At 39.8% G+C, this 26,738-nt stretch overlaps 1 protein-coding gene across 7 annotated transcripts in view; it reads right to left on the bottom strand.

The window, feature by feature from the left end:
- Nucleotides 1-19,878, bottom strand: part of frya (furry homolog a) — a 52,222-nt gene extending 32,344 nt beyond the window's left edge. For 2 of the 7 annotated variants that reach the window (XR_014593214.1, XM_083914272.1), the window contains exons 1-7: nt 18,968-19,878; nt 8,035-8,234; nt 2,497-2,550; nt 1,482-1,621; nt 1,269-1,359; nt 382-461; nt 202-282 (exon numbers count right to left, since the gene is read on the bottom strand). Coding sequence is in view for 6 of the 7 variants with exons in the window: in XM_083914272.1 (XP_083770398.1) it covers nt 202-282; nt 382-461; nt 1,269-1,359; nt 1,482-1,621; nt 2,497-2,550; nt 8,035-8,234; nt 18,968-19,184 (863 nt within the window). In the remaining variant the exon portion in view is untranslated. Of the gene's footprint in view, nt 1-201; nt 283-381; nt 462-1,268; nt 1,360-1,481; nt 1,622-2,496; nt 2,551-8,034; nt 8,235-9,684; nt 9,910-13,103; nt 13,276-18,967 lie in introns of those variants that run through there. The other 5 variants (XM_083914267.1, XM_083914268.1, XM_083914269.1 and 2 more) reach the window with 3 other exon arrangements.
- Nucleotides 19,879-26,738: the final 6,860 nt, after the last annotated feature.

Here is a 26,738-nt window from a genome sequence, read left to right as displayed (position 1 = left end):
CATTCCCACAGTCTGTTCCAGTCTCTTGAACCAAGAGATGTTTTGCAGAAAGGCATAAGGAATGGTAACACACCATTATGATGTGGCATGGCACCAAAGCTCAACAGAGCGGAGAATAAAGATTTACAAGACAATGAAGAGGAATTGGGGGGTGGGGGAGGTATGCAATTATACAATAATAGTTCTGTGTATGCTACTTACTTGGACTGGGCTAATACTCCTATGATTTCAGCATAGAGGTCTGCTACAGTGTGCATGTTGCCAGTGTTAGGACCATGATACCTGTAGGAAACACAACATTACAACACACAAAAAAAAAACCTTAGAGAAACTTAAAACTGAAAGAAAACAGGAACAGTTCTGGAAAAAATAGGAGCCTACCCCTCTTTGTATCTAAAGTGCTTGAAGGCTAAGTTAATGACGTCATTGACCAAACTGTCAAGGACCGGGTGGAGCGGCATCTATTCAAGAATTAAGAGACACAATAGCAGTGTTCAAGAACAACGGTCATGATAAGTTTCTTTTTTCAGTAGTAGTACCTCTTAACAGCTCTACTTAAATGGTTAGTTTGGATTTTTTGAATTGGGGTTGCATGAGGTACTTATCCATAGTCAGTGAATATCCAACAGCAGATGATGGTTTGCTCACTCCCAGTTTGGAGAAGCAGACAGGAGTACCAGCACTGTCGCTTAAATGTACTACTGTGTAAAGAGGCAGCAGCTAAACCTATTTTAGCCACCTAACAAACAAATCACCTAAAACATCAGTATCACTTTAAGTGTTAATTGCTGGTCCACCGCTGCCAAGATCGGTTAGTTTTGTTAATTACTTTAAAACACCAAAGTCACATAATAACACAAATAAACGACCCAATCAAGGGCAGCAGTGGACCAGCAGCCCTTGAGTACTGTGAGGAAAAATGTGTTTTTTTTGTCAATGGAGTCTGGTGGCATTTACGAAAGCATAGAACAACTTCAGTTTCCTTGCATAAACTTGAACTGGGCTGTGTGACGGCACGGTAAACCTGTGGAAATAGGTGGCTGAAATACATAAAGCTGCTGCCCCCATTCACAATAGTACGTTGCTTAGCATCCGTGTCTCGTCCTCTGGCCTGTTTCTCTAAGACTGGGGGCGTGCCAACTGCCATCTACTGTAGGTAATACAGTTACTATTGATAAGTACCCCATACAACATTCAAAAGAACAAAACTATCCTAGACTATAATAACATAAACAAATCAACTTCTGTGAACAACAGAACCAAGTCACCTGTTTCAAAACTTCTATAAGTACAAGAGAGAAGATGAAGTCAATGGCCAAATCCCTTCTTTCAAGTAGATAATCTCTCTGCTGCTCATCGCTGTTAGAGAGAAAAAAAAACAAGAGCAACAGGTTTGCTACTATCACACAGTATACCCATTCCTTTCCATTTCCTATAAGTAACATTTTGTTGCATGCAGAAATCAATTGAATGATTCTCACTTTTTCGACTTGGTGTTGGCTCTTGGCCGGTACTCGTGCAACTCCTCTTCGAGTCCATTTTGTCTTTTGTACCAGTCAAACAACGTACGCAGGATGGAGGGGAGACAGTACTCAGCCAAAGAGCTCATGGTGCTTATCAGCTGGAAGAAGAAGACGTTGTGCAAATGCATGTTTGTTTTCAGCACTTAACATACCAAAGTAGGAGATAGCAATCAGTGTTTCCTTTGTTTATGTGTATAGCGATTTAAAAACAAAATTCCAAATAATGCAATTATGTTTCATTATATATCCTTCATTTGAAAATTAAAAGGAGTTGGGGGACATGAGGGACCTTAAAAGCAAAGCTACATTAATGGAATAAGATGAGATTGAAGGGTGAGCTGGTCCTCATTGGGACTATGCAGAGAGACAAGGTGCCCATGGGGCAGCCTCTCACAGTCTTGGGGGGAGGGAGAGGGAAAGGAAGGAACGGGTGGGATGGGCCGGGCACACAGGAAGGGAGGAAAGTCTGGACGGGCTTGGGAACACAGCAAACCCTTCATTCAGCACAAGCCAGGAGAAGAATCCTGCCTCTGTGTGGCTGGTGAATGGCCTCACGCAGCAGCACAAACACACCTCTGTGGCTGTGAAAGGGCCTTCTCTGTAGAGCCACAAACCTGCTGGACACACCTAGTGTAGAGCCAGTGGCAGCTCTCAAGGTAAACACTCCTGCCCTTGACTGGATCTAAAAGACCTTTTGAGATGTGAGCAGGGCTTTCACCCAACAGCTCTTTTATGTTGCATTGCTTCATACTGTAGTAGTATTTAAAAACTGACTTGCTTAGGTAGAGAGAGGCAAAACAGTTAAATGTTGTTCATTTGTATAACTCGCAGGTTATACTGTAAAACATTTGAAGCTAAAAATACAACCACAAAATGTAATCTCATCCTTTTATCCTATGGTGAAATGAATACATCACTTTCAGATCCCTTTCTTTGCTAACAGCTAATGTTATCAGCATTTCGAAACACTTACTTGGTCAAACTGAGGATCTTCTCCCCTCTGCAGTGACTTTGTTAAAGGCTTTTCCTGAAAACAGAAAAAAAGGAGTCATTTTACAACTTGTGTGGGTGTTATTATTTGCGCAATGTCAAATTGGCAAAGTTCTCTGAAGTTTGGTCTGAAGCTTGTAACTCTATCCACCTTGTCCTTAAGACTGTGTGGATTATTTTTGAACGGAGACTCATTAAAGCCCAGCTAATGAGAGAGCCATCAATCAGTCTGATGCCAGGCATGAGCAGGCAGGGGCAGATATTACAGATGGAACATTCATGACAACTCCCATTATTACAGTCCTCCATCATCTGAGATAAAGGCTTAAATGAAGGATTTGGGTCAAACACAGTCCTGCTCCTGACTTCTTCATAGAAGCACATTAGACGCACATCCTATCTGTTAGTAAATGAAGGCTGAAGTGCAAATTGCTGAAATATTAAAGGCATAGTTCAGATTTTTTTTTTCGTGGGGTTCTTATCCATTATCAGTGTATTCTTTGTTAGAAGGCAGTCGACACAAAGAAGTAGGCAGGAGTACTGTTAGAAAACTTAGCAATATACTGCTGTGGATGGGGCCAGCATCAAAAACAAAGTTGAACCACCTTAAAGCTGCAGTCGGCAAATCTTGCAGATTGAGTTGACTCAGTCAAATTTTGAATGTTTACAACTCTCACGCCCCTACCCCTCTATCACCGAGCTCCTCCTCGCCGCTCCGCGCTCTCCAATCCAGTGCTCGTCAATGAGCACCAGATTCCTGTGCAAGCGTTGTCCATGTCTTCGCTCATCAATAAACGGCATGGGGTACATGCTACATGGATGTAGGCTGGCTAACACACTCAAAGATAGCAACTGCAAATGTCATTTAGCATATGCCTTGCTTGAGGCGTTGTACCTGTGATATTGTAACATGCGCTAGCGGGGAAGGGGGCATCCGTGGCGTGTGCAAGAACTGTGAACTGAGCTGAGTGGATAGGATGACACGGGCGCTGTCTATTTTTGCAAAACAAACAACAGGCTCTACGTGCACGTAGCGCCACATTTTTTTTCTAAAAACGGATGATTTATGTTGTTCTATTGGAGCATAATGTCGGCTTCAGTGAATATGATCAAACAAATGTTGCCGTCTGAACAAATCAGTATCAGATTAGGTGTATGATATTTTGATTCTCATCACTTTACCTTGCTGTCAAACAGCTCTGTTTAAGTTTACACAGGGGTACTGAAGCAGTTATCCATGCTCTCATCAAAACCACCAGACTCCTTTGACAAAATCAGTAACTTTATCTCGCAGAACAGGGAGTTGCTGGTCTACTACTGCCTTGATCAGTTAATTAGTTTAATTGTTAGTTCCTTACCCTGTAAAACACCAAAGTCACACAATGACACAAACAAACCAATTGAGGCAGGGGTATACCAGCAACTCCCGTGTTCTTTCTGCTAGGAAAATCTTACCTCTTTCTGTGAGGAGAGACAGTGTCTGTGGAGTCTGGTGGCTTTGACAAGAGCATAAAACTGAAATATTTTTAATATAGCATACCCTTAAGATGATATTGATTTCTTTAGGTTTGCCTTTTTTAGGTGACTAAAATAATCTAGCTGCTGCCCCTTGTCAACAACAGTACATTGCTTAGCTTCTGTAGCAGTCTCCCAGCTTGTTCTTCAAGCTGGGGGAGTGCCAACCAATACAACCACACGTCAAAAAATCTGAACTATAACTTTAAGAACTGCTAACCAGGATGGTGAATATAAAAAAAACAGTAGAATAAAACATAAACTTCTCAACTTCTTTAAACATTTCAATATCTGATTCACTTTTTTGGTCTTAAAATATTGGTTCACTGAAGCAGTCCTTGGTTTTTAAGTCAATTTAAGAGAGTGCTTGAAATTGATTATTAATATTTATAGAAAATCGTCAGTACACTGAACAACCACTAAACAAAGGTCCATAAATTAGCGTTAATTACAAAAAATATGATTGCCACAGCCCATTTTTAAAAACGATTTCACTCACATTTTGCCACTAATTAAGGTGTGTGTCACAGTCTTAATAGTCACGGTATATGAAAACAAATAAAAACATAGAACAGATTGACTAGTGTTTATGAATTGGCTACATAGCTTCAATGACACACATTCAAGGTTTATGCTAAGAGCTATGTGGTTTCATTTTTGTTTACATTAAACACATTGCCTTCTTGGAACAAATTAAAATGAAGTTGAATTAATAAACAATTATTGCAAAGGTTTAATTTTAGTTTTTTTTAAAAGATATTTAACGCAGCTTTAACAGGCGACGCTATCTAAAAGTGTTTACATTCAGACTTTACTCACAAACATCACCTGAGCTATCCTTGCAAAAATCGAAGCATCTGCTTTCCTCTACTTTCTTGCTACTCTGCCAGATTCCCCCCTCTACTGTTTCGTTGACCTGACAGCAAATCACAACACATCACTTATTTGATGATTAATCCAAAACAGCCAACTGTCTAATGAGTCCGACATTGACTTTGCGTGGGCTGATGGGAATGTCGCTTTCTCACTCTCTCTCTCTTGCAGCTGGAACGCCAGCTAAGCCACATGCGCTGATGAACTTTTTAGTTTTTGGACAAATGCTTGTATCTGAGGAGCCCATCTGTGCTATAATGACAGAAAAGTCGATGTCTCTTGCATTGGCAGGCTTTAAAGGACTGATACAGCAGCTCTGTTTGAATTCAATTGTCTAACATATTTACAGCATTTTGGTGTACTAAATTCCTTGTATTTTATTTTGTGTTCGATGAACTAATACTGACTACAGATTGTTGAACATGACACATACAAATTCAACTGAATGATGAAGATGAGCAGCAGGGACAATTGTATGCCAATAACTACAAGCAAGGCTAAAACAAATTACTCATCTAATTCTCCACTGAGAGGAAAAACAACGAGAGACACATCCTCCCTGCAGTCCTGTAGAGGGAGTTGCACTGAAACGAGGGGGTGCACACTTTCCCTGTGGTAATTAACACTTCCCTGCGGACTAACAGCTTCCTATAAATCACAGTCCCTAAAACTGTAGACTGCCACCGCAGCCACAAGTAAACTGACAGTATATCAGACGTGTACAACCTGCATAAAATGATTGTAAATAGTATATAGACCACCCCTGTGATCTGCAGAGGTGGGTAGCACTGTTTTTAATTTTTTTTAGCAACTGTGTCCCATAGGTCAGGGTGAAACAGAGGATAAATATTTGTGGTAACAATGCTACAGTGTCTTAGGACATAAAGCTGTCTGAGGCTTTTCTTAGTAATATGGATCAGTTGGTCATTTTTCATTGACTTTCAGCAGCACTTGTATGATACTAATGTGGTTCTGGGAGCAGGTGGTGAGTGTGCACTGGCTCTTCCCTGTCTGCCCGACTGTCTGTGAACAGAATTATTTATGACAGCTGTTGTTGGCCTTACCGATCGGACAAATGTTTCTTTGCAGAAATGCTCATTAGACAGTCAATGGCTAAGAATTCCACAATTTGTCCCTAGGATGCTTCCTGTCAGTTCCAAATCAAAATTATTAAATGATTTAATGGTTAATATTCAAGCCTGAAGTACTTTCCTAATCAAAATATCAGGCTTTTGACAGTTACCTGAAAGCCTCACAGCAGTGTCTATTTAATTGTTGTTATGTAGCAGACATTTGAAGATGTCACCTCCAACTCTGCAAAGTTGTGATGGGCATTTTTTAACATTTCATATAGGCTACTAACAATTGATTGATTAATCTAAAGAAAAGTCAGCAGTATATTGCTAGTTACAGCACTGTTGTACTAAACAGTGACGTGAGGTTTATAATAACATCCCACAGCAAGTTTGTAGAAACTATAAACAGCAGCTTTTTTTACACTAAATAAACAAAGTAAAGCTTTTAATTTTCCTGTCTAATAAAGATTAAATTGAGATGTTTCAAATATTATTATTATTATTCCTATTTTATTAGATTTTTACTTTTTAGATTCATTTTCACGATCCCTCTGATTACTGTGAAAGTTACAACTTTTCAAAACTGTTTTGAATTTCTGTATGCACAGCTCAAAAGATTTTTTAACTATAAAAGAGGACAATACAGAGGACATGACTATAACTTCAATTCCAACACAGAAGCATGCACAATGAAGCTGGCTAAAAATTCCACATTTGGCCCCAGGCAGCTTCCTGCATTATGCAGCTGACAGCAAGTAAACATGACAAGGTAGTTAACATATCCACTTTTGTGTGTGTGAGAGTCAGTTGCATGCCCAAGGTCTTGACAGTAATACATCACTGTTAAGTTTAACTGTTATGGGCTTCAGTAGTGGGAGTCAGGCTGCTTGTTGTTATACATCATGTATCAGTATATTATACATTTATCATAAATCAGGTTAAAACATGTATGAGTATGATAAGATAATAAAATACAACAGATTGTTATAAAATAAACTATCCAGTCTTATGAAACAAAGTGTCTGTTTGGGGACCTTCGTCACATTTCAGATGTTGTAGTAGCAGTTTCGCCAAAGAGTGATTTCCCTTCAGAACGGGTTGATTTAAATAACTTTTATAGGCCAAAAGAGTAATAAAAAAAAAAAAGTCTGAAGATGCACACAAATTAGTGTAGCATTTTTTTTTTATTCTTCTCTCCCGTTTTTCATCCCACGACACATTTCTCACATTTATCTTGTGAGTCTTTAAAAGGCGGCCAACAAACTGTAGTACTGTTAGTACTAAACCATCAATATGTACATTGGGTAGTTCAAACTAAATCCATCTCAATGTGCATTAATGCATTGGTAATAAATATCAAATATCGTAATGTATAAATAATATATCAGTCAAAGAGGACATTTTTCTGCAGAATGAGCACTTTTACTTACAGTAGGATTTTGATTACTTTAACTTGTACTGGAGTACATTTAAAACTGTTGTACCAGTACTTTTACTTAAGTAAATGATTTAAATACTTCTTTCACCACTGTTTATAATTCATTACTGTCAAATCCGCTAGTGCCGGCCTGGATATCAGTCTTCCTGTGTGACATGGTTACAGTGGTTAATCACCTGGGGGTCAGGACACACACAAGGGGTCAGGAGATGATTGACAGGGCAGCCAACAAGAATAAAAAAACCTAAATTCTCAGACAAAAAAAAGCTTATTTTGGGGACTTTTTTTTCTAACAGTATAATTAGATACAGTTTTGCCAGCCTCTGAAATGATTCAAATTGAACAATCTGTAACAACTTTACTCAAGCTCTAATTATTAACTCATAGTCATGCAACCTTGGAGCAGCAGCTGCAAAATGCACTGGCAAAACAGGTTAGGAGGCCTGTTACAGAGCAGCAATGTCATGACCTCACTCCCCCCTGATAATAACAACAGCCTATTTTTTAATTGTCTCAACTTCTGAAGCAAAACACATGAGATAATCTCCACACAGCTTTACAAAGAGCAACAAAAACAAAGAGCAGTAGCCCTTCAGTCTGTCACTCTCTGCCCACTCACCAGCGGCTCAGCCATGATGATGCGAATCTTGCGCTCTGACATGGTGGTGAAGTTGACGAACAGGCTTTTGAGAATATACTCGCCCGGCTTGCTCTCCGGGTCAATGCTGATGGGCATCATGGTCGGGGGACCCTTCTCTCCCTGAGGACAGCAGACTGGAGTGATGGGGGGTTTACTGTATCCGTTCCCCACGGGCGAGGCTGAGGAAACGTCACAAGAAGCACAAGATGAACAATTTTGTTAGGTCAAGCATTACCAACTGAATCACAAATGAGTAGAACAGGGTCAGCCACAGATCTGTTTACAAAGAGAGATGACCGAATAGAGTATTACTGAGGATCTTCCAAACATGGACATAAAGTTCCCAACATGTTGAACATTCCTGAGGGAGACTGTCCAAAGGGCAATGGCTTGCCCTGAGTCTGCTTTTTCTTTCCTACTGCTACAGTGAACAGAACGCATATGGAAATGAAAACACCACGGCACCTGGTGTTTTCATTTTGTATCAAAGATGTCATTGCCCTTTGAGGGAAGCAAAAATGCTGTGCATGTGACCATCATTCAGCCAGTGTTATGATGTAGCCCATGTTTAATTACGGATGGCTTGGCTTAGGCCATAAAACCCCACAAACTAACACAGACGAGTTAAAATGTTACCTCAATGTTACATTCAGCTGCTTCCAGACACAAAAGCGCTATATATAGTAAAGAACCGCATACAAACTCATCTCATTAGAACTGTGAGAAACTGTACAACCCCTTAATGCATGTTCACCTCACAAATTGCTATACATTTGATGTGTGTTCAGAGAGGACAGAAGACACTGACTGCCTCACAATGAGCACTACATTTCCTACATCTACTGCATTCTGTGCGTGTGTGTGTGTGTGTGTGTGTGTGTGTGTGTGTGTGGGTGTGTGTGTGTATGTGCATGTGCATGTGCATGTTCATGTGCATGCTTGACTTTGTGGTCAGTGTGAGTTGTGTTGTCTTTGCTTGTTAAATTATGGATCAAAACAGTTTAAAATCCTTGTTAAAAACTACTTTTGTTAGATCTTACTAAGACAGAGCATAGTATATGAAAACACATGTTTATGCAAAGTGCAATTAAATGAATGTGTCTGTATTGTTAATTAGTGTCAAATCAGTGTACTGTACGCCTGTGCATCATGTTTATGCACAACACATGCAGAACCTTGCATGTATAGTATATATATAATTTATATTCATGAAGCCCAACAACCTACAGGATGTATTACACAAAGAAATCAGACATCAGTATGCCAGAAGTATGTCAAAAAGAATCAAAAGCAGGAACATCAATTTTCTTGCAGAACAAATGTTGAGAGGATAAAAACAGCTCTGCTAAATGACCTAACTGCTTTACTCAAAACCTCTTCACAGGTAGATGAAGGAAAATGCAAACAAATGCACAGAAAATAACAGGAAAAACAAATCAGCATATGTTGTGCGGAGCAGAAGATAAGCTGTAGAAAGCTGTGGAGCCAGTAAACAAGCCTTTTTCTCCAGGTCTTTTTTTTTCAGGACATGAAGCGCTTGGATATCTTTTGAGAAATGCCCAGCATGTGTGACGAGCTCGTATGGCTTTCAGAACATGCTTCCCTCACTTGTGGCAACTCAGCACCTACCCAGGCCCTTGATGAAGCTGATGACACTGGCCTTGCTCCAGCACACAGCCGTCCCGTCCATAGTGGGGAAGGAGGATATGGTATCCAGGGTTGTCCTGAATCAAGACAAATGTTTGCTAATAAAATCCACCAACGTCCATCTCTTGCGTCAGCCTGGCACTGTCCTGCTGGACATAATTTCCATTGTGCACAGAGCAAATGACGGGTGTGTTTTAAAAAGTGGGAGTAGTGTTTCGTTCGGAAGACCACGCAATCCCTCTCTCTCTCTCTCTCTCTCTCTCTCTCTCGCTCTCAGAGCTGTTTTTGCTATGGCTTCCTCTAGCCTTGTGACCAACCGGTGCCTTCCAAGAGTGAAGGTCAGACAGGAATTTTTAGCAGAGGCACAGCACAGTGATGAGGTCCAACATGCTATGGTGGCATAGTTGTGTGACTATATTTATCCCGGGGTACACACTATACTGACAGAGCAGCCCTCCCCTTTCCTTCACCATCCTTAAGCACAAGGGACAGACCACCAGAGTGTAAACACTGTTGTTGATCAGGCACTGCTTTGGCACGCTTCACTTTAGTCTTTTTCAAGCACTCTTGTCATTACCTCAAATCAGTAAAATATCAGATTTTAGTTAACTTCCCAGCAACAGAGCCTGAATGCAAACACAACAAACATTTTACAGGGCACTACTCATCTATTACAATTAAATCAACATATAATTTTATCTAAATTCTCCAATATCAATTACTTAAACTGGAAATGGGAGTTGAAGAAAGCAACCAGTGTCCATATCAAGCCCTGTCTGTTTCTCCGAGTGGTGTACGAAGACTCAGACGCGACATGTGACTCTGCAAACAAGGAGCTCGGGCACAGTGTGCATTACATCATCGCCATGCTGGAAACACCCTGAGCATGGTGGTGCTCCCGAGAGGACAATGCAAACAGGCTAACAAGTGTCTCTCTCGCACATACTGATGCACGCATACACGCATGTTCAAAGAATACAATTCACTATATGCATCCACAGAGACTGTCCCGCTGAGTAAACAACCACTCTGGCAGTCATTTGTGAACAGAGTGGGTGGATATTTAGATACCACTGACCTCCTTAACTGAACCAGAAATTCCAATGTCAACATAGACCATTGGGAGCACTTTGTCCAGCTGCTGTGAGAAACATTGACTCTGCATTTCTGTGAGAGAGTAGTGGGCAATACAGGCTTTCACACCCACTACTGTACAGTATTTATATGTCCTATTTCTAGGCTGGATATAAAGGGACACTGTTCCTGGGGTGCTCCACCAAAAGTTGGTGTTAATAAAAAAGTTTGCGTCATGTCACGTAATAAGCGGGAAAATGTTGTCGTCTGGTTTAGATCATAAAGTTATAGGTCGGATGAAACAACCAAGTCCCTGTTAACCAGATGTGCCACACCATAATATTCCATATTAAAATAAAACAGAATAAATCACTCGAGCTGACATTTAATCTATGACTTCATTTTGGATCCTGGAATGCTGTCTGGTGTTAAAGCTGAACTACTTTTTCTGCAACATTTATCAAAAGAGGAGGCAACAGCTGGAGCAAATGGAGCAAAACATCCTAATACTAATACATTATCACAAGTTCACAGTTTGAGTGTCCTGCAAAAAATGTGGTCGAGTGGAGAGAGTGATTACAGACCTCTGTGAAAAGCAGATTAAAATGTCAGTCTCAAACTATTGACCATCAGCCCTGTTTTAGCAGCTGACATCATGCTGGAAACTGCTGCCTGCTTTGAGAGAGCGTTTCATTTATATAAGTCCCCGTAAAAACGCCTACATCTGTCTCTTACTGCTAAACAGAAGGGATTCATCGGTGTATAACTTCTGCAATTTCATTCACTGTTGAAAAACTATTTTTAGCTCCTCAAAAATAGAGCACAAGCATTGTACTGCAAACAGATGCCCCAGGCCAAAACATTGAAGATTAATTATTTTAAAACTGGATCAAATGTGACAGAAAACTAAACTAACTAGACATAAACTGAGCGCTTAAGCATTTCCTAATCGAAACAACTGCACTGGATAACACCATGTTTGATTGCTCATCAGAGGAGCACCGCTGTGCTCGGCTCAATGCAGCTCATCTCCTGCTCTCATTGGCTGATGGTGGACCAGCCTTCAGGCAGTTTGAACGCCAGACTGCACAATGCCAGTTCTGTGCTGCCGGTTGTCACTGTTTTATTAGAACTGGAAACACTGACTTATGAGAGACCACTGTCTGAAGGACCTTGACTTTGTTTACCTTGGGCAAACAGTATCTGATAGACAGCAGGGAAACACATCCTGTTAGTTTGAGGCACTTTCAATAAAACCTGATCCATTATTTTATATTCAAGAATTAAGAGATAATGTATATACATTTCTAAATTTCCTTATCAGCAACTCATTTGTCTGGAATCCTAGTATTTTCTGTTTAGACAGTTTGCTGCCTCTGTTGCCATCTTGTGATCTATTACGTAATAGCTCTGGTAAATGAGATCAGAGAGATGAGATTAGGAGATCACATATTTAATGCAAATGTTAAATGCACAGTTGCGGGTTGCTGCTGATACAGTACAATGGGCGCCTGTGCCTTTATCAGCAAAGTGACCTGCTCTGAGGATTATGCAACATCATCAGGAGATGGCTCAATGTTGAGAGTGTAGACAAGGACAGCATGTTCTATGGTGTCTCTTTTCATTCCAATTCAATAGATACCGCGCTACCTTAGAGGTACAGCTGACTTTTTCTCTTCTTCCCTGTTTTTTTTTTCTTCACAGCCCACCTCTCACGTCTTACATAAAACAGAATTATGCCATGATTGGATACATGGGGCATTCTACCCCATCCTCTTGGGCCACAATGGGAAGAAGTGGAGCTGTGAGCTCTGGACAGAATATGCAACCAAGCTGAACCCCCACTAATCCTATTACTGTGCCCTTGCACTTAATTAGAGCTATTTAGACTCTGCCAAAGACAGACTAAAGTAAAATAACTGGAATTATATAAAAAAAAGCAACAGAAATAAGATGCTCAATTACCATCAGCAGTGTTTAATGTATAGTACATAGTTAAACTGTGTGTGTAGAATGAGCAACGTCCTTAGTCAAAAACTCTTGCTTGATGCTTAGAGATTTGTACCTGGCTGTTGCTATGAGACAAGTGAAAATCTATTGGAGTGTGATGCTCTGTTGCTAAAAGTATGATGCTTTTAGCAGTTTGCAGCAACTGGCACTCAGCTCAATCTGCAACAAGCAATAGCACATCCCGGTCGGTCACTGACCACAACAGGAAGAAGAAGCTATAAAGTCAGGTTCCCGGTAGGGCTGCAGCCTCAGCTAGTCAGTCAGCTCTGTCAGCTGAGGAACAAAACCACAACAACAAGAGACAAACTGCTACTCACTGCCGCTCCACGATTTTAGCAAGGACTTGATGCTGATTTCAAAGAAGCCTGAGTCCTGCTGGCTGGCCATGGCTTCTCCTTCCCGTTGAGTGTCCCCCCTCTACTTGTGGATTCCCTCCAGTAGCAGCAGTAGCAGCTGAACTGGGACAAGCAGGTAGCGCCTGCTGTCACCTCTCTGTGACGCACACAATGCTGTGCTGACGAGACCCTGAGAAAACGCACTAGCACAGCTTTACTCCTCCTCTTGTGTCCTGTCCTTGGCTATCAGCCCTCTCTCTCCTTCTCTTCACACTCTATCAACATCTCTCTCTCTCTCTTTCTCTCTCTCCCTCTCTCTAAAGCTGTGGCAGTCAGTGGGCGGCAATGCAAGCTCCCTTTAAATAACTGCGCGGAGGCTGAGAGTGCAGGAAGCAATCCTCTTAGCAGAGTGCAGTTAATAATAACTACTGTTTGTCTGCGTGCAGGGCCTGATAACGATGACAGCGCTGAGCTTGTGCGTCTTTCAGCATGACTGGGAGCATCTGACAGGACGCCACCACTGAGAGAGGGACGATAAACGTGGGAAGCATGACACATAACAGGGAACATCTGGGAGAGCAGGGGAAAGAAGACACTGAAGTGATCAGCAGGCAGGCGGTATTAACTGAACACAAGGGATCTGCATGGGAGCACGTGCTGACTGTCTGCTTTTAACCCTTTTATGTCTTAATTGCACCAACTTTAAAAACAGTTTTTAAACAAAAAGTTGCTCAAATATTGTGCATCCCTTTAATTTTTTACACCCTTTTCTTATTACAATTATTATCATTGGGGACAAATTGTTCTTTTTAATTTTCCAATATTCTAGCCCTTATTTTGTCATATAGATTACTTGATTGATCAGTTTACCTAAAAGTATCTACACACAGGTGTCCCTGTGTGAATGTTCCTGTTTGTCAACAGCTTCAACATTTTGTCTCTTATTCCTTCTGTAAATATTATGACTAAAATATAAATATAGAAATTACAATTATAAATAAACAAAAACAATTCTACATTTTTATTTACACACTTCTATATCTAAATATATACTTTCAGCATATTAGCATCAAATAACAAAACTTTAGGAGATGACAATTAATCTCTGACTAAATTGTTGCTTTTCCAGTATATGTATAACATTTCAATCAAATCTTCGCAACATTTTATGTGAAAAGCAGATGCATGTTATAAACCATATGGACTATAAAACACATCCTCCAATCCCCCTTCCACTACTGCCCCTCAGCACTCTTAGTATAATCCTATCAGAACTCTGTCTGTCCATCAAGCGACAGCCACTTGACCTTCATTGCATAATACACTCTCACACTGATGGAGAAGCCATCACAGAGTTGCAGTGTTTGTTAAATACACATTTCAGGGCCTCAGGTGTCCAGACTGTACCCAATACAGTACTGCCTGGCTGCTCCTCACATTTTGTTTGTGTATGACCCCACCCTTCCTCCCACAGCAGATACTTTTTTTTGGTTGCATCACTGAATAAACCTTTAAAATGTGCTGTTTTGACTTGTGCTATCATTTATGAGGGTTTCCAACTTGTTCCTGACACATAAAAGAGTCAGAGAGCTTTCTTTTACAAATATGTGAAGGACATGATTGGTGACATTGTGCACATTTTGCAGGACAGCTCCTCTGGTTATGCTAATACAGAACCTATGAAATTTGCATTAATGGGTAATGATTGGAAGCTATCATCATTTTTATGCTTGGTTTTTGACAGTGTAATGTCATGAGTGTATTGACTAATACATTATATCAAGAATAAACACCTTGAGTGGGACAGTATGTGGACACGATGTGGCTAACTTTGAGGTTGCTACTGATACTGTGTCTAGTACATTAAAGGGGTTATACTCAACATTTAGAACATTTATATAGCAATGGACAAATATTTGCTATGTAAAGTTGGGTTGTAGTCAACAAAAAGAAAATCTTGGTCAACTGAAGTTCTAGCTACTCCTCACCCAATCGATTGGTCGATGGGGAAAAAGTAAATCCGCAATTGTGGATGCAAAAAAATCTGCATAAAATCTGAGGGCATTGTGTTTTTAATAATTTTTTATTCTTCTCAATGAGATCACTGTGTATTTAAACTAAAGATTAGGCCTTGAGCGTCTATTCTGCGCTGAACGCTCATGTTTGGAGAATTTGTCTGGTCGACAAGAGTCAAAAATGAATAGCTGCGCTCGTCAATAACAGTGCTTTTACCCAGAAGGGGTGGTACAAATAAAACTACCACAAACATGCAGCCTACAAATGCTGAAAAACTACAACAACCCTAAATATAACTAGAAAATTCCGCAAGAAATTTTAACTGTGGGCTTGACTTTTACCCATTCTGATACTTGGTGCACATCCCCATGCTAAGGTCAAATGCAGTAAAAGCAAAGTTGGCTAGAAGTAGTAGTAGTAGTATTAGTAGTAAAAAAAGGCTGTAGTAGTACATGATAGACCATGTGTCCAATCCTGCTCCTGGAGAGCTACTGCCCTGTATGTTTTAGGTTTCTCTGCTCCAACACACCTGAGTCTGATGCTCTTTAAATGGTCTGCTCGTTATCAAGCTTCAGCTGCTTACAGCTGCTCCAAACTCTAGCTGTGATGTCACACACTCTAGGTGTGAACATTTCACCACATACACAACCATTATAAAATCTTAAACGGCGTAAAAATGTAACAAAACCAAAACTCTGATTAGGTGAAAACCGTGCTTGATATCAAAATGACCATTCAGCCCAAATAAGTCACAAATATCCTGCCCTGTTTAAACTTCTAATAGGTTTTCTGCGTTAGTATGGCAAATCCTTATGCCCCCAAAGAGGGGTGGTTTTGAGCTTAATCCACAATGATTTCCCATTGTTTTGTATGTGGAAAATAAGCGCTGTTTTTGGCGATTTTCGTGAAATGGCTTGGCAAATCTTTGACAAAAATAATAGCACAACATTCACAATCATTCCGCACGTTTTGGTGTATGTTTTGCACATGTGTTGGCAACGCTGTCAGACTTTAATTGAATCGAAGTTTTAGGCAGAAGAAGTAGAATAAGAAGAACTAAAAAAAATGCATTTCCTGCAGAAAATGTGTGGAAATGCTTAAATGCTGAAGCTACACTGAAAAGAAGCTTAATATCTGAAAGGAATATTTAAAAAGTTGAATATGTGCAAAAGTATGAAAAACTGAATATTTTAATATAATATTAAAAAAGCTGAATATGTGCAACAGTATAAAAAAGATTAAAATTTGAAAAGAATATTAAAAAAGCTGAAATTGTGCAAACCAATCAGAGGCCAGCTCTGTGCGAACCAATCAGAGGCCAGCTCTGTGAGAGCCAATCAGAAGTCAGCTCAGTGAAACCAATCAGAGGCCAGCTCTGTAAAAGCCAATCAGAAGCCAGCTCTGTGAGTAAGTATGATAAAATGCAGCAGCTAGAGGCGACTAAAAAACGTACAGAAGAAGTATGCTGAATAATAATAATAAAGCTTAGGATAACATAGTGGTGTAAATGCTTTGAGCAAGCATCTATTATTGCTCGGGCCTATTGGTGGAAATGCTTTAAGCAATAAGCCTGAGCAATGATAGACTGTGTGCTTTTTAAAGCCAGAATAAATCTTCAGATGTTCAGTATATTTGCCCTAGCAGCAAACACCTCCTCACCATAATACAATGAGCCTGTATTAATATTTGAACTAGACTATTGCAGTGCCTATTTGGGGCATGCCGGTTTGAAGCGCATGTATGTTCGGAACGGGCCAATCGCTTGAAGTGCTGTTTGAAGCGTTTTCGAGAACTGCTCATCCGATTGACTTCAAACTTGACACTGTACTCACTTGGGTCCTCAGAAGCACACATGTCAAGTGTGAAGTTGATTGGATGAACTGTGCTTGAAATATGCGAAGTACAGTCAAACATGCATTCATACACAGACAGAGATTACTTCCTTTATGATGCTTCTTCAGCGCAAACGATTATCCAAATGACACCCGATGTGTTATGGCCACTCAGACATCATATCACAAACCATTCAGGAGATAAGACATGTTTTGAATTGAAAGCAATGCCCACAGCATTTGAGCAAACTTTGAGAGCCAACGATAGCAAACCTGTATGGAACATCACAAATCAGAAAAGGTAACTTTTTCCGGCTTGTTCCGGAGATGTTCTGTACCAAATTTGATGTTGATTACTCAAAATGTGTAGGTGTAGATGTGGTTCTCCTGATATGTAAAGGAAAAATGGAAAGAAGCACTCTACAATCAGCTTTCTCTGTAAATGACTAGATGATGTTTTGATGAAGCTGAGGATTCTGCAAAGTGACTGTTCTTAGATATGATCTGTGCATGTTTTGAAAGTAATCCTTCACCTATTACATCTACTGTACGTCACACACTGTGTTAGATCCGTACAAAAATCCACACAAACAGCGATAATGAATTTGATAGTCAAATCAGAGCAAATTTGACTTATTATGGGCAATTGCTTGGCTTATTATGGTAATAGCAAACAGAGATAAGTCCAAATGGACTTTTTAAACACTGAAGACACATAGTTTACCTCCTTGACTTATCCTTCAGTTATAATCTCCTCTGCCTGACCTGTCCAGTAAGAGGCCCTCTGTAGGGCAAACGGTTATGTAATTCCGTCGTTGAATAATTGTAAAAATTTATTTTCGGCAAAGCTGCTAAACAGGAAAAAAGTATAGGCAGACTGAAGGAACTTCCTATTTTTTGAGAAGCAGTTACAACTTGTTTACTTGGCCTGTATCTCAGCAAGATTTGAGGTGACTGTACTAGAAAGCCATGAAGCAGACTATACGCCTGAACAGATATCTAAACTGTCAGAGCAGATTAGAAGAATTTGTAATGAATATGCCAGAGAAGACATCTTGATGTTTATATCGTTTGTATCACACGTCATCATAACTGGAGGAGTGGATATCATGAAAATAAATGCCACTCTGAAGAAAATCAAATACAATGTTTATGGCAGAACATCTTATCTGTATGTCGGCATAACTGCTGCCAAATATTTTGACGGAAAGCACTGACAGTTTTTTGGCTCAGTGGGTAGGATCAGTGTTACTTCTTAAGCAGGAAACTACTTCAGTGATACTTCCATAATTACCAGATTTGCAGGTCTGTTTATTGGCAGCTTCACAAGCAGTTCAGTCTCAAAGCAACATGTGTAACAGATGAATTAGAAACACATTGCTTACAAAAAAGATAGTAAATATTTTTGCTTAATTAGGCATTAGGTGGACAGCGGCTCTGACACATTAAGCACCTATTAAAAGCATTACCAGGCTCTGATGAAGGTTAGGAATGTGAGGTATGTCTATCCAGTTCAGCCATCTTTGAGGTTATCAAGCTCCAACACTTGACTCCCTCTTACTCTCACTCTCTGCCCCCGGCGCCCCTAGTTTATTCATGTTCTTCTCTTTTTCGCTGAAATATGCTGATCTTTAATGTCCTTTTTTAATTGAAGTCATTACTGTTTCATTGTTGCTCATTTTTCTAAAGACATAAGACGTATAGACATTTTGGTGAGGTCAGATAAACAGCTTATTTGCCACAATGAGCTCAATTACGCAATATCAACAATAGTGCAATGTACTTTGGCACTGTCTGACTCCATTATTAACAAGCCATCAGATTCCGAGGTAAGTGTGACAAATACAACAGGGAGGTGAGGTATTTCCCAAAGTGATGGTAGTAGTAGCTGAAAGGCTCTACGCCACATTTTTTAAAAAAAACACACATTTCTCCCAGATTGAAAACAGAATTCTTGAGGTGATTATCACAGCTTCACAGAGTCAAAGCAGTACCTACTTTCAAGAATGGTGGGCCTCTTCTTATGGCGCATCTTTTTAAACTTCCCTCTGAAGTCCCTGGGTGGGAATGGATCCAGAGGTAAGCTTGCAATGCGCCCCCGTACAACCTCATCCCGTCCCTCAGAGCGATCCATCTCACTCTCAGCCATGTCTCTCACAGCACTCTCCTCTAAAGACATGTTGAATGGCAGAGAGCCCACAGCTTCTTCTATCATTCTTACAAAGAAGTCATTTGAAGCTGTGCCAGGTTTTCCCCTCTTTCTTTTAGTGAAGTGTTAGTTTTTTCTCTTCCTTTTCCTTCCTTACAAACTTCTCTCGTCCGGACAGGCAGCAGATTTCTGCTGTACAGAGAGATGCAGCCAGAGCTGACACCTTCGGTCTGCTAATGTGTTTTAACCCCTGCACTTGTCAGGGCAGTTCAGCAAGTTACAGTAACATTCATGAATTGGGCACGTATTGGATTACTTAGACAGCCCCTCCTCTTTTCAGCAAAAAGGCAACAGGCAGAGAAGAGAGGGGCAAAGTCATAACTAAAAAGGGAGGGAGAGGGAAAGAGAAGCAACTCTGACAGCTACAACATCCCCCGCCTACTGTATGCCCACGAGGCATTCCTGAATAAATATCCTGTATTTATCTTGGAGCCCAAACATCAAAGTCTAAATACACATGTCTTGCCTCTGGCAGCGCTAATGAGGCACAAACTCATTTCTTAAATAATGATGCACTCATTACCAGCATACATGAGAATATTTAACTTTACTCCACGTTCAGAGACAGAGAAATACATCCTTCACATGCTCTGCAGAAAGACCTCACTGGTTCCATCAGTACATACTGCACATTCGCAGCACTTTCCTCTACAGTATATCAGTCCTCTGTGTTGAGGTCCATGTTGTCTTCCAACTGCATTATATCCTGGCATCAATGAGGAAATGAAGAAAAGTGTGAAACCATCAAGGGATAAGTAAATCCAGAGAAACATTCACACAGCTTGCAGTTAATGCTCTATTCAGTCACACTAAAGTGAACACTAACTGGACACACCTACCACATGAACCAGTTTTTCCAAGTCTGATCTACATCAGCAATACAAACACCCTGTGTATGTACGCTAAGTGAAGGCGTTTTCTGTTTTAGGAAGAAACCACAGTTTGAATTCAGAACAACCAGCCTATACACTCACGTCACGTCACTAATGTGTTTTCTTTTAAGAACTGAAAAACAGTTGCAGAACAGAACAATGCAGCCACAATTCAGATGTCAAACGTCACACCTAAATGTGCCTAACTTCACAGTTGACTGAACATACAGAGGTGAACTATGTTAAAGAGTAGAACTGCACAACATGGAGTCCCTGGCAACAAGTTTTCCTTCAATCTAATGAGCCCAGCAGTCATTTTCACTTTTCTTTCACCTGTCAAAGAAAAAGGTAGCCTAAAGAAAACCATTTCAATGGAATGCTTCTGGAGCAGCCCACTTGAGTAAACTCTCAAAAACAACAAAGTGCATGGATGATGTTTCTACACTCTGGGACTGCACACAATGCAGAGTAATGGAGTCTTAGTTACAATCAGCTATGGCCCTGTCCCTGACCTACTTAACAACGCTCTTCAGGACAAGAATCATCATGTTGTTAAGGTAAATATCAAGCAAAGCAAATGCATGCCATCACAACATCTAAAGACATGTTTTGTATTTGGGCTTGTAGGACATGTTCCCAAGTCAATAGACCAACAGTAGGAATCCTTGTCCAGTCAAAGTCACACCTGCCTACTCTCAGTGCGTTTAACTTTGTGTTTTTTATTTTTACTTTTTAGATTTACATGTACATGTTCATTAATCAGAAATGATTGTCCCCCTCTTTCAGGGCTTCATTATGTACTGCATCTTGTGCCACGTACTGTGTGTTTCTAAAAATGATAAATAATAATGAGAAACCTGAAAATTCAAAGATATTAGTACCTGAGACAAATGCTACTATGTAAGATGTTGCAGTAATAGTGCACCCTCTAGTGTTCAACAAAAATACAAGTTATTTTGTAAACCTTCACAACCAAAATCAGCCCTGCAAAAAACACACACACACACATACGCGCGCACACACACACACACACACACACACACACACGCACACACACAAAATATGTAGTTATTTACTTGCTGAGTCAATTAATTAATAAACCTCAATCTGGCTAAAGAAAAGTTGCAATCCATCAGCCTAGTCATCATTCAGTATTTTTATTTTTTTCTCTTTGCAAATTATTGATGGCTGTTATGTTTGTTGATAGATACAACTGCAGCTGATGTAACATTCTCATTCTAATGAACTATATTGCAATATTTACATTTTTTTGTTACCAATAAATAACAACTTTCAGAGAATTTTTGTGTAAAATAACTTACTGTGAATTATTTGAGTACAATGTGACGATTGTTATTATATTATAGCAACGTACAAATTCATAATCTAATAACAAAAAAGCAGATTAGATACAAAACACCATCTACAGTAGTTTAGACTTATATGCACTTTTTAAAGGAGAGAGGATATAAACTTAGACTGTACTTTATTCATCCAAGAGAAGGATGATCAAATCCTTAAAAAAATCCATCAACAACGTAGAAAACTGTGAAAAAAATTACTAATAAATGAGCCTTTATCAGCTATTTTTTACTTCTATTTAAGCCTTGATTAAGTCTGAAGACCATCTGCACCGATGTTGACTTCAGTTCAAATAAAATCTAAACTCTGAAAAAGTTAGTTTAATTGCATGTACGTAATGTGGAGCAGGGCAGGACCGCCTGGACTGAGAAACGAAGTTGCGAGTCACACGGCCACTGAAACACCCTCTGGCTTAGACAGAAGGCTGTTTCCATGGTGAGACACATTTAGCTTTGCAGGCAGTGCAGAACATGATGCATAATTGATAGATATCAGGCCCTAATGTTAGCACAAACCAGCTCAGGGTTAATTCCAGCAATGCTCATGGACTCTTGACTAGCACACCCATGCAACAAGTAGACCAAACACGCACCACACTGTGGGAACTGATGCTGGCTAAAGACTATATTAGGTAACGCACTTAACAATTCAAGTGATAAAATATTGGTGTATATGAACGTGCCACTGAAGTGCATTTCAGTCATCTTTGTTTTCTCTAGATGCTCAGAGAAGAAGCAATGTTACCGTGCAGAGTGCTGTTGAAACATTTACACATCTCTCGAATGCGGAAGTGGAAGGACTTTGCATAATGACAACCTAATACCACATGGGATCAAGCTTTTAAAACATTTACAGGTCTGACATGCCATAGTCCGATCTTGTCCATTTGATCCACCCACTTCTGACATATAACTTCACACATCAGGTAAAGGAAACACAGACAAAGCTAGCATCCAGAGTGGATAAATATTCAAATGGTCTCCTGTTCTCAACAAAGTTCTGGGTCTGAGTTGGGTCGACGTACACAAGGATCATTCAAGGGCTGCAAACAAGTCTACAATCTGCACCTGTTCCCTGCTCTGCCTGCCTATTATCAACCTGTGTGTGTGTGTGTGTGGGGGGGGGGGGGGGGGACATGCAGCCACTGTGGCCTCTGAAAACAAGAGACCCAGTGAGGTGAACACGCTACAGTGCATATCAAGTTTCAGTGAGGTGATTATATTCTTAAGTATTTGTGCATCAACAGGATTGCCTCACTTATTTATTTCTCCTGATGGATATTTGAGTGTTAGCCCAATGTCAGCATGATACGCTTGATAACTTTAAAGATCATGTTCATTATCAATTCAGTCTGTTTTGGCAGGTGGAAAGCCCAGGGTTTTTTAGCTCAGAAGGAATCATAAATATCAAAAGGGAAAGACATGTTAAGTTAAGATGTTGAATCCTCCATTATGTCCACTGCCTACAGGCACGGCAGCCTCTCTCATGAGGGAGGGTGGGAAAAAAAATCTTTGAAAGTACTCTTCTTTTCTGCTGAAGACGCTTCAACTCTTGCCAGTGACTCTTGGAGGTGGTTCAATTTGAAAGAGAATTTAAGATGTATTTGCACTATTAATGGTACAAGTAGGCCTGTGTTTTTATGGATTAACCTACATGCTAGCTTAAAGAAAAATGTCTTTGATCCAACTGGAAAGAAGGTGCTGCCACTGACTTCTAATTGTAAATGTTCCATCTTATTTATAGAATTATCAGTACTGACAGTCGGGCTTATATGGAGAAAATCCAATATCACAATATTTTTGACCAAATACCCTAAGATCGATCTTGAAGCAATATTGTAGGATTGACTATTGGTGATTTTACAGCATTTATACATTACAGACATACATTTTGGATAAATAATCATCAGTTATGAGGATATAATGAATAATTCCTGCATTTTGAGCTTTCTACAAATAATAAAACAGCTTCATAAAATTACTTCACTCTAATGCAGCCTTTAAAACCAGAAAAAGACATCCATGATATTTGAAATATAAGATATCTAGTCTCATATCACAATATCGATTTAATGTAGATATGCTGCCCAGCCCAAATTGTCAGTAGCAAAAGTGTTATTTTTGAAGCAAAGTTTTGGATCATTTTTATCTGAGACATTTTTGGTTGACATTAATTCATTCATCATCTTCAACCACTTATCCCGAGTCTGGGGTTGCGGGAGCCGATCCCAGCTGACATTGGGCGTGAGGCGGGGTACACCCTGGACAGGACGCCAGTCTATCACAGGGCACATGGAGACGAACAATCACACCTACGGGCAATTTTAGGGTCATCAATTAACCTAACACATGCATGTCTTTAGATTGTGGGAGGAAATCGGAGTACCCGGAGAAAACCCACGCAGACACGGGGAGAACATGCAAACTCCACACAGGATGCGAACATGGAACCTTCTTGCTGTGAGGCGACAGTGCTAACCACTACACCACCGTGCGGCCTTCGTTGACATTGACATGTATTAAAGTTTGTTCTGTTTGTGTTGCAAAAACATAGTACCACAAAAAATACAACTGTCTTTGTGTGCAGAGTGGAGTTGGAAAATCCTCATTTATACATCTGCAAGTCAGAGTTTGAGAATCTCTTCATGAAAATAAAACTGACACTGTGACATTCTTTCACAGTGGATCTGTAGAGCTACCCAAATAAACACAGTTCTTCAAACATTTGACTGACTTATGTATTACGTGCAAGGTAGTGAACTGCAGACTGTTTGCGTGTTGTGCTATTCTAAAGGACAAAAGAGTTAAGTTTAAGTTCTTCCTGTAAGGAGACAATACTTGAAATGTTTTGGATAAGGTGGAAATTGTATTTGCCATACTGCCCAAACTGTATCCACTGTGTTACTTGTTTTTATTAGGGCTGTAACTAATTATTATTTCCATTAATCTGCAAATTATTTTCTAGAAATATTGATTAATCGCTTTGTCTATAAAATGGAAGAGAATAGTGAAAAATGTTCATTGCAGTTTCTCGAAGTCCAAGATCATGTCAATCAAAAACCAAAGATATTCAGTTTAATATGATATATAGCAGGGAAAATCAGGAAATATCCATATGTGTGATGCTCAAAGAAACTTTTTTAACAATTGTCTAAATAGTTTCATCTACTAACACTGACAAGTACATGAAAAAGTCTACTATTGCAAAATAATCCTCTAAGAACAAAACTTTAAAAAGCAAGCACCATCAAAAATGTCTAATCAGGGTCACCATGGGTCTGGATTCTATCCCAACATGCATTAGACGAGAGGGTACATCCTGGACAGGGTTAATAATTGTACAAGTTCACTTTTTTTCCAGCTGAAGTATTCCAGGTCACTAGCATTAGCTAGCTAGTTAGCAACATTTGCTAACAATAAAGAGACCCACTTTATGATTATGTGACAAACTGTTTGGATCAACAAATTCTCCAAAACATTTATTTCCCATCTCAGCACATCTACACCTCTACAGGGAATGACTTTTATGGACATTTGGCCACTGGACCCCTGTCTTGCCCTGGTCCCTAAACAGTCTTGGAATTGCATAAATGTGGTCTGCCTAGAAGGCTGATACTTCTATGGAATTTAATTTTATTTATGTATGAGGATGTAAGTCCCCATAGCCGCCATTTCATTGTATTGAGACCATTTTTAATAAACATGACCTTCCTGTATAAAATGAGCTGTTGTGACTTTTCTAGGGATATTGAATATAAGCTTTCAGGGCAGTTTGCTGAACAGATGTGTTAGCCATCCAACCACCAAAAAATGCAGTTCTTGCATAAATCTCCAAATGTCAAATGTTTTTAATACCAAATCAATTGTGTTCCTAAAGGCCTTGCTGTCTGAATGTGGTATTTTGGAGGTACTTTTGACAATTGTTACCAATGTCCGAGAGGTCAAAATGTTGCACTAAATATGTGTAACAAATGGCATCAACCCCAAAACTGCTGCAACAACTTACGCAACATAACAGAGGACAATGTTTATTACAGATTTATGACGAGGAAAACTTGACACACATTGGTGAGGTTCCCAGCTTTCAGATTATGTGCCTAGCTTCCCTTCATTCAAAAAAATAAATGGGTCTATGCTGGGTCTCCAAAGATTAATATATGTGGTGCCCCTAAGCTGCATGTGGCCCCATTTGGAATGGTCTAGAACCGCCACTGCATTTGACTAGAAGAGATAAGTTACTCAGAATACAGTATTATGTTACTTCATCCTTTAAGATTAATTTCACTGTAACTTTTTATACCGCATGTGTCATACTAATGGACTTTAGCAAAATACTTTCAGCGGGAGTTTGGACTTCTTTAAAACTATTTGCGACATTGCCTCCCAATGTCACAGCTTATCTCTATTAAATACTTCACATCGTTTGGTTTTATTAACAACACTTCGAAACGCGATTTAACATGACTTCCAACTCCAATTTAAAGCAATAATAGCGACCAAACTAGAATGACTAGGAAAGGCCTCACGTTACAGAGAATAACAGAGAGAAAAAGAAACCGTTTTCTTCTACCGTAAACAACACTACAGTTACTGCGCCGGAGGACCAACTGCAACAACTTCAACAGACTTGTCAACGTTTGAAAAGATGATAAATACCTTCGAGAGCAGCAGGTGCGCTTGTTTGGCTTACTCCATCTCCACTTGAGAAGTGAGTCCAAGTTTGAGCCGCAGCGTCCCTCCAGGCGATCAGCTCAGGTGCTCCTCTGCCTCGGCTCGGTCTCCCTCCATCAGCTCTGCAGAGACAGACTCCGCCCCCAGCAGTCACCCTGCTCATGTCCTCCTGAATAATGAAAAAACGTGCAAAGCATCGACTGTCTTCAATATGTGACCTGGCTCAGGGCCATGTCAGCGTCTGTAACACACATCAGCGACCCTGTGACAGGGAAGCTTATACACGTATGACAGTAGAGGCTCTAGCAGCAATATATTGGGTGAAAATGATGATATATAATAAATAATAAATAATAAATAATATAAAAAGATATAATAAATGTTATAGATTTTTGGAACAAAAATATACAAAAGATATTTTTATAAAATACTGTATTTACTGTATTTATCATACGAAACCTAAGATCATAATCAAATCAAAATAAATAGCCTTGCAAATGTATTTCATATGCACTTGTTGCATGTGAAATATAGGCTATCGCAAACCCTTTTCAGCTGCTTTTTATTTTTATGCAGCCAGTAATTCATGTTTCTTAATATGCATTTGACAATATATTCATTTATTTAATGATTATTTCTATAGGGACATAGCCACA

Source organism: Echiichthys vipera (assembly GCF_963691815.1).
Source record: "Echiichthys vipera genome assembly, chromosome: 5".
In the NCBI taxonomy this organism is placed as follows: Eukaryota; Metazoa; Chordata; class Actinopteri; order Perciformes; family Trachinidae; genus Echiichthys; species Echiichthys vipera.
Note: the sequence above shows the minus strand (reverse complement) of the source record. Positions and strands in the feature narration are given on the sequence as shown.